The sequence below is a fragment of the Eucyclogobius newberryi genome, unplaced genomic scaffold (assembly GCF_026437365.1).
Source record: "Eucyclogobius newberryi isolate DKJ021-1_F unplaced genomic scaffold, fEucNew1.0.hap1 SCAF_20, whole genome shotgun sequence".
NCBI classification, from domain to species: Eukaryota; Metazoa; Chordata; class Actinopteri; order Gobiiformes; family Gobiidae; genus Eucyclogobius; species Eucyclogobius newberryi.
The window spans coordinates 1377343-1386002 of NW_027315835.1; the positions used below are offsets into that span (position 1 = coordinate 1377343).

The window sequence follows — 8660 nt, forward strand, 5'->3', positions numbered from 1 at the left end:
CACAGTGAGGACCACAGTGAGGACCACACCGAGGACCACAGTGAGGACCACAGTGAGGACCACAGTGAGGACCACACCGAGGACCACACCGAGGACCACACCGAGGACCACAGTGAGGACCACAGTGAGGACCACACCGAGGACCACAGTGAGGACCACAGTGAGGACCACACCGAGGACCACACCGAGGACCACACCGAGGACCACAGTGAGGACCACAGTGAGGACCACAGTGAGGACCACAGTGAGGACCGAGCGCCGCGCCCGCGGTCCTACAAATATAGAGAACGTGAATTACACGACGTGTCCCCTGGACAGAGCTTCTACTGTCCACAAGAGTCTTCTACTGTCCACAAGAGTCTTCTACTGTCCACTAGTCTTCTACTGTCCACTAGAGTCTTCTACTGTCCTCTAGAGCCTTCTACTGTCCACTAGAGCCTTCTACTGTCCACTAGAGTCTTCTACTGTCCACTAGAGTCTTCTACTGTCCTCTAGAGCCTTCTACTGTCCACTAGAGTATTCTACTGTCCACTAGAGTCTTCTACTGTCCTCTAGAGCCTTCTACTGTCCTTTAGAGTATTCTACTGTCCACTAGAGTCTTCTACTGTCCTCTAGAGCCTTCTACTGTCCTTTAGAGTATTCTACTGTCCACTAGAGTCTTCTACTGTCCACTAGAGTCTTCTACTGTCCTCTAGAGCCTTCTACTGTCCACTAGAGTCTTCTACTGTCCACTAGAGTCTTCTACTGTCCTCTAGAGTCTTCTACTGTCCACTAGAGTCTGTCCACAAGAGTCTTCTACTGTCCACTAGAGTCTTCTACTGTCCTCTAGAGTCTTCTACTGTCCACTAGAGTCTGTCCACAAGAGTCTTCTACTGTCCACTAGAGTCTTCTACTGTCCTCTAGAGTCTTCTACTGTCCACTAGAGTCTGTCCACAAGAGTCTTCTACTGTCCACTAGAGTCTGTCCACAAGAGTCTTCTACTGTCCACTAGAGTCTTCTGCTGTCCACTAGAGCCTTCTAGGCGTGGCGAGGGCCGATCATCGCCGCTTGCGGCTATATTTATATATTATATTCGTCAAATACAGAGTTTAAAGTGTGACCTCTGACCTGTGTCGTCCGGCGCTCGTGATGTTCACTTGAGTCGTGCTGTTGGAGCGACGCAGGTTCTTTATGGAGCGAGAACCTGCCAAACCATCAGCCTGAAACCAACAACACCCACATGAGAGGTCACAGTGAGGGTCAGAGGTCACAGTGAGGGTCAGAGGTCACAATGAAGAACACCCACATGAGAGGTCACAGTGAGGGTCAGAGGTCACAGTGAGGGTCAGAGGTCACAATGAAGAACACCCACATGAGAGGTCACAGTGAGGGTCAGAGGTCACAGTGAAGAACACCCACATGAGAGGTCACAGTGAAGGTCAGAGGTCACAGCGAAGGTCAGAAGTCACAGTGAAGAACACCCACATGAGAGGTCACAGTGAAGGTCAGAGGTCACAGTGAGGGTCAGAGGTCACTGTGAAGAACACCCACATGAGAGGTCACATTGAGGGTCAGAGGTCACCGTGAAGGTCAGAGGTCACAGTGAAGAACACCCACACCATGAAGGTCAGAGGTCACAGTGAAGGTCAGAGGTCACAGTGAGGGTCAGAGGTCACAGTGAGGGTCAGAGGTCACAGTGAAGAACATCAACAGAAGAAGCTGAGTGTTTCCTCCTGCTCCTGAGGAAAGACTCTGACAGGTGATGTTGTGCGTTGCCCTGGTTCCAGAGCGTTGCGGTGTGTGTGTGTGTGTGTGTGGTTGTGCGTTGCCGTGGTACCAGAGCGTTGCGGTGTGTGTGTGTGTGTGTGTGGTTGTGCGTTGCCGTGGTACCAGAGCGTTGCGGTGTGTGTGTGTGTGTGTGGTTGTGCGTTGCCGTGGTACCAGAGCGTTGCGGTGTGTGTGTGTGTGTGGTTGTGCGTTGCCGTGGTACCAGAGCGTTGCGGTGTGTGTGTGTGGTTGTGCGTTGCCGTGGTACCAGAGCGTTGCGGTGTGTGTGTGTGTGTGTGGTTGTGCGTTGCCGTGGTACCAGAGCGTTGCGGTGTGTGTGTGTGTGTGTGTGGTTGTGCGTTGCCGTGGTACCAGAGCGTTGCGGTGTGTGTGTGGTTGTGCGTTGCCGTGGTACCAGAGCGTTGCGGTGTGTGTGTGTGTGGTTGTGCGTTGCCGTGGTTCCAGAGCGTTGCGGTGTGTGTGTGTGTGTGTGTGTGTGTGGTTGTGCGTTGCCGTGGTACCAGAGCGTTGCGGTGTGTGTGTGTGTGGTTGTGCGTTGCCGTGGTTCCAGAGCGTTGCGGTGTGTGTTTGTGTGTGTGGTTGTGCGTTGCCGTGGTACCAGAGCGTTGCGGTGTGTGTGTGTGGTTGTGCGTTGCCGTGGTTCCAGAGCGTTGCAGTGTTTGTGTGTGGTTGTGCGTTGCCGTGGTACCAGAGCGTTGCGGTGTGTGTGGTTGTGCGTTGCTGTGGTTCCAGAGCGTTGCGGTGTGTGTGTGTGTGTGGTTGTGCGTTGCCGTGGTACCAGAGCGTTGCGGTGTGTGTGTGTGTGTGTGGTTGTACGTTGCCGTGGTACCAGAGCGGTGCGGTGTGTGTGTGTGTGTGTGGTTGTGCGTTGCCGTGGTTCCAGAGCGTTGCAGTGTTTGTGTGTGGTTGTGCGTTGCCGTGGTACCAGAGCGTTGCGGTGTGTGTGTGTGTGTGGTTGTACGTTGCCGTGGTTCCAGAGCGTTGCGGTGTTTGTGTGTGGTTGTGCGTTGCCGTGGTACCAGAGCGTTGCGGTGTGTGTGTGTGTGTGGTTGTACGTTGCCGTGGTTCCAGAGCGTTGCGGTGTTTGTGTGTGGTTGTGCGTTGCCGTGGTACCAGAGCGTTGCGGTGTGTGTGTGTGTGTGGTTGTACGTTGCCGTGGTTCCAGAGCGTTGCGGTGTGTGTGTGTGTGTGTGGTTGTGCGTTGCCGTGGTACCAGAGCGTTGCGGTGTGTGTGTGTGTGGTTGTGCGTTGCCGTGGTTCCAGAGCGTTGCGGTGTGTGTTTGTGTGTGTGGTTGTGCGTTGCCGTGGTACCAGAGCGTTGCGGTGTGTGTGTGTGGTTGTGCGTTGCCGTGGTTCCAGAGCGTTGCAGTGTTTGTGTGTGGTTGTGCGTTGCCGTGGTACCAGAGCGTTGCGGTGTGTGTGGTTGTGCGTTGCTGTGGTTCCAGAGCGTTGCGGTGTGTGTGTGTGTGGTTGTACGTTGCCGTGGTACCAGAGCGGTGCGGTGTGTGTGTGTGTGTGTGGTTGTGCGTTGCCGTGGTTCCAGAGCGTTGCAGTGTTTGTGTGTGGTTGTGCGTTGCCGTGGTACCAGAGCGTTGCGGTGTGTGTGTGTGTGTGGTTGTACGTTGCCGTGGTTCCAGAGCGTTGCGGTGTTTGTGTGTGGTTGTGCGTTGCCGTGGTACCAGAGCGTTGCGGTGTGTGTGTGTGTGTGGTTGTACGTTGCCGTGGTTCCAGAGCGTTGCGGTGTTTGTGTGTGGTTGTGCGTTGCCGTGGTACCAGAGCGTTGCGGTGTGTGTGTGTGTGTGGTTGTACGTTGCCGTGGTTCCAGAGCGTTGCGGTGTTTGTGTGTGGTTGTGCGTTGCCGTGGTACCAGAGTTGCGTTGCGGTGCTTGGGCGTGTCTCCCATCACAGACGCAGAGCGACAGAAGCGTTTTCCGGGCGTGGCGCTGGTCGGGCGTCGGCTCACGCTGACCTGAGAGCCGCTGATGCTCAGGTCCAGAGCGTCACCTGGACACACAGCCGAGGGGGGCGGGGCCATGTGGGCGGGGGAGGAGCTGGAGGCGGGGCTGCGGCTCATGTGCATCCTGAGGAAACAGAGGTAGATGATGAGTTATGATGATGAGTTATGATAATGCTACTGTCGTTAGCCCCATTCGCACGTCACACGCGCTGAAACGTCACAAAAGAAGTCTTTAAACGTCTTTGTTTCTGGAGCTTTGAACCCACGACACACTTTAGCTCCTGTCACCGCTCAGTGCTGCTCCTGTTGCTCCTGTCACCACTCTGTGCTGCTCCTGTCGCTCCTGTCGCCGCTCTGTGCTGCTCCTGTCGCTCCTGTCACCACGGCAACGCACAACAACCGCCCACAAGGACAAAGACACACACACTTCAAAGAAAACTACAGAGCGAGATTCTGACCAGGTCTTGAACAGTCTAAGGAATAAAGTCTGGCGGTAATGCAACACTCGGGATGCCAACCGCCATAAAACAACAACAACAACAACAGCAACAACAGGACTTGAACAGGTCTTGAACAGGTCTTGAACAGGTCTTGAACAGGATTTGAACAGGATTTGAACAGGTCTTGAACAGGTCTTGAACAGGTCTTGAACAGGTCTTGAACAGGATTTGAACAGGTCTTGAACAGGTCTTGAACAGGTCTTGAACAGGACTTGAACAGGACTTGAACAGGTCTTGAACAGGTCTTGAACAGGACTTGAACAGGACTTGAACAGGTCTTGAACAGGTCTTGAACAGGTCTTGAACAGGATTTGAACAGGTCTTGAACAGGTCTTGAACAGGTCTTGAACAGGTCTTGAACAGGATTTGAACAGGTCTTGAACAGGTCTTGAACAGGTCTTGAACAGGTCTTGAACAGGTCTTGAACAGGATTTGAACAGGTCTTGAACAGGTCTTGAACAGGTCTTGAACAGGACTTGAACAGGACTTGAACAGGTCTTGAACAGGTCTTGAACAGGACTTGAACAGGACTTGAACAGGTCTTGAACAGGTCTTGAACAGGTCTTGAACAGGATTTGAACAGGTCTTGAACAGGTCTTGAACAGGTCTTGAACAGGTCTTGAACAGGACTTGAACAGGACTTGAACAGGACTTGAACAGGTCTTGAACAGGTCTTGAACAGGACTTGAACAGGTCTTGAACAGGTCTTGAACAGGACTTGAACAGGACTTGAACAGGTCTTGAACAGGACTTGAATAGGTCTTGAACAGGTCTTGAACAGGTCTTGAACAGGACTTTAACAGGACTTGAACAGGTCTTGAACAGGACTTGAACAGGACTTGAACAGGTCTTGAACAGGACTTGAACAGGTCTTGAACAGGTCTTGAACAGGACTTGAACAGGTCTTGAACAGGTCTTGAACAGGACTTGAACAGGACTTGAACAGGTCTTGAACAGGTCTTGAACAGGTCTTGAACAGGACTTGAACAGGTCTTGAACAGGACTTGAACAGGTCTTGAACAGGACTTGAACAGGTCTTGAACAGGTCTTGAACAGGTCTTGAACAGGACTTTAACAGGACTTGAACAGGTCTTGAACAGGACTTGAACAGGACTTGAACAGGTCTTGAACAGGACTTGAACAGGTCTTGAACAGGTCTTGAACAGGACTTGAACAGGACTTGAACAGGTGTTGAACAGGTCTTGAACAGGTCTTGAACAGGACTTGAACAGGTCTTGAACAGGACTTGAACAGGATTTGAACAGGTCTTGAACAGGTCTTGAACAGGTGTTGAACAGGTGTTGAACAGGTCTTGAACAGGTCTTGAACAGGTCTTGAACAGGTCTTGAACAGGACTTGAACAGGATTTGAACAAGTCTTGAACAGGTCTTGAACAGGTCTTGAACAGGTCTTGAACAGGTCTTGAACAGGTCTTGAACAGGACTTGAACAGGACTTGAACAGGACTTGAACAGGTCTTGAACAGGTCTTGAACAGGTCTTGAACAGGACTTGAACAGGACTTGAACAGGTCTTGAACAGGTCTTGAACAGGTCTTGAACAGGACTTGAACAGGTCTTGAACAGGACTTGAACAGGATTTGAACAGGTCTTGAACAGGTCTTGAACAGGTCTTGAACAGGACTTGAACAGGTCTTGAACAGGTCTTGAACAGGTCTTGAACAGGTCTTGAACAGGTCTTGAACAGGTTTTGAACAGGTCTTGAACAGGTGTTGAACAGGTGTTGAACAGGATTTGAACAGGTCTTGAACAGGTCTTGAACAGGTCTTGAACAGGTCTTGAACAGGTCTTGAACAGGTCTTGAACAGGATTTGAACAGGTCTTGAACAGGTCTTGAACAGGTCTTGAACAGGTCTTGAACAGGACTTGAACAGGTCTTGAACAGGACTTGAATAGGTCTTGAACAGGTCTTGAACAGGACTTGAACAGGACTTGAACAGGTCTTGAACAGGTCTTGAACAGGACTTGAACAGGACTTGAACAGGTCTTGAACAGGTCTTGAACAGGTCTTGAACAGGTCTTGAACAGGTCTTGAACAGGTCTTGAACAGGATTTGAACAGGTCTTGAACAGGTCTTGAACAGGTCTTGAACAGGACTTGAACAGGACTTGAACAGGTCTTGAACAGGACTTGAACAGGTCTTGAACAGGTCTTGAACAGGACTTGAACAGGACTTGAACAGGTCTTGAACAGGTCTTGAACAGGACTTGAACAGGTCTTGAACAGGTCTTGAACAGGTCTTGAACAGGTCTTGAACAGGTCTTGAACAGGACTTGAATAGGTCTTGAACAGGTCTTGAACAGGTCTTGAACAGGACTTTAACAGGACTTGAACAGGTCTTGAACAGGACTTGAACAGGACTTGAACAGGACTTGAACAGGTCTTGAACAGGTCTTGAACAGGACTTGAACAGGTCTTGAACAGGTCTTGAACAGGACTTGAACAGGTCTTGAACAGGTCTTGAACAGGACTTGAACAGGACTTGAACAGGTCTTGAACAGGTCTTGAACAGGACTTGAACAGGTCTTGAACAGGACTTGAACAGGACTTGAACAGGACTTGAACAGGACTTGAACAGGTCTTGAACAGGTCTTGAACAGGTCTTGAACAGGACTTGAACAGGACTTGAACAGGTCTTGAACAGGTCTTGAACAGGTCTTGAACAGGACTTGAACAGGTCTTGAACAGGACTTGAACAGGATTTGAACAGGTCTTGAACAGGTCTTGAACAGGTCTTGAACAGGACTTGAACAGGTCTTGAACAGGTCTTGAACAGGTCTTGAACAGGTCTTGAACAGGTCTTGAACAGGTTTTGAACAGGTCTTGAACAGGTGTTGAACAGGTGTTGAACAGGATTTGAACAGGTCTTGAACAGGTCTTGAACAGGTCTTGAACAGGTCTTGAACAGGTCTTGAACAGGTCTTGAACAGGATTTGAACAGGTCTTGAACAGGTCTTGAACAGGTCTTGAACAGGTCTTGAACAGGACTTGAACAGGTCTTGAACAGGACTTGAACAGGTCTTGAACAGGACTTGAATAGGTCTTGAACAGGTCTTGAACAGGACTTTAACAGGACTTGAACAGGTCTTGAACAGGACTTGAACAGGACTTGAACAGGACTTGAACAGGTCTTGAACAGGACTTGAACAGGACTTGAACAGGTCTTGAACAGGTCTTGAACAGGACTTGAACAGGTCTTGAACAGGTCTTGAACAGGTCTTGAACAGGACTTGAACAGGACTTGAACAGGTCTTGAACAGGTCTTGAACAGGTCTTGAACAGGACTTGAACAGGTCTTGAACAGGACTTGAACAGGTCTTGAACAGGACTTGAACAGGTCTTGAACAGGTCTTGAACAGGTCTTGAACAGGACTTTAACAGGACTTGAACAGGTCTTGAACAGGACTTGAACAGGACTTGAACAGGTCTTGAACAGGACTTGAACAGGTCTTGAACAGGACTTGAACAGGTCTTGAACAGGTCTTGAACAGGACTTGAACAGGACTTGAACAGGTCTTGAACAGGACTTGAACAGGACTTGAACAGGTCTTGAACAGGACTTGAACAGGTCTTGAACAGGTCTTGAACAGGTCTTGAACAGGTCTTGAACAGGACTTGAACAGGTCTTGAACAGGACTTGAACAGGATTTGAACAGGTCTTGAACAGGTCTTGAACAGGTCTTGAACAGGACTTGAACAGGTCTTGAACAGGTCTTGAACAGGTCTTGAACAGGTCTTGAACAGGTCTTGAACAGGTTTTGAACAGGTCTTGAACAGGTGTTGAACAGGTGTTGAACAGGATTTGAACAGGTCTTGAACAGGTCTTGAACAGGTCTTGAACAGGTCTTGAACAGGTCTTGAACAGGTCTTGAACAGGATTTGAACAGGTCTTGAACAGGTCTTGAACAGGTCTTGAACAGGTCTTGAACAGGACTTGAACAGGTCTTGAACAGGACTTGAATAGGTCTTGAACAGGTCTTGAACAGGACTTGAACAGGACTTGAACAGGTCTTGAACAGGTCTTGAACAGGACTTGAACAGGACTTGAACAGGTCTTGAACAGGTCTTGAACAGGTCTTGAACAGGTCTTGAACAGGTCTTGAACAGGTCTTGAACAGGATTTGAACAGGTCTTGAACAGGTCTTGAACAGGTCTTGAACAGGACTTGAACAGGACTTGAACAGGTCTTGAACAGGACTTGAACAGGTCTTGAACAGGTCTTGAACAGGACTTGAACAGGACTTGAACAGGTCTTGAACAGGTCTTGAACAGGACTTGAACAGGTCTTGAACAGGTCTTGAACAGGTCTTGAACAGGTCTTGAACAGGTCTTGAACAGGACTTGAATAGGTCTTGAACAGGTCTTGAACAGGTCTTGAACAGGACTTTAACAGGACTTGAACAGGTCTTGAACAGGAC

General features: G+C 49.7%; 1 protein-coding gene across 1 annotated transcript in view; it reads right to left on the minus strand.

The window, feature by feature from the left end:
* The window catches only part of cep131 (centrosomal protein 131), a 76351-nt gene extending 72503 nt beyond the window's left edge, over nt 1–3848 (minus strand). The window contains exons 1-2 of the mRNA XM_072456763.1: nt 3635–3848; nt 1108–1199 (exon numbers count right to left, since the gene is read on the minus strand). Coding sequence (XP_072312864.1) covers nt 1108–1199; nt 3635–3847 — 305 coding nt within the window. The 5' untranslated portion in view covers nt 3848. The remainder of the gene's footprint in view (nt 1–1107; nt 1200–3634) is intronic.
* Nucleotides 3849–8660: the final 4812 nt, after the last annotated feature.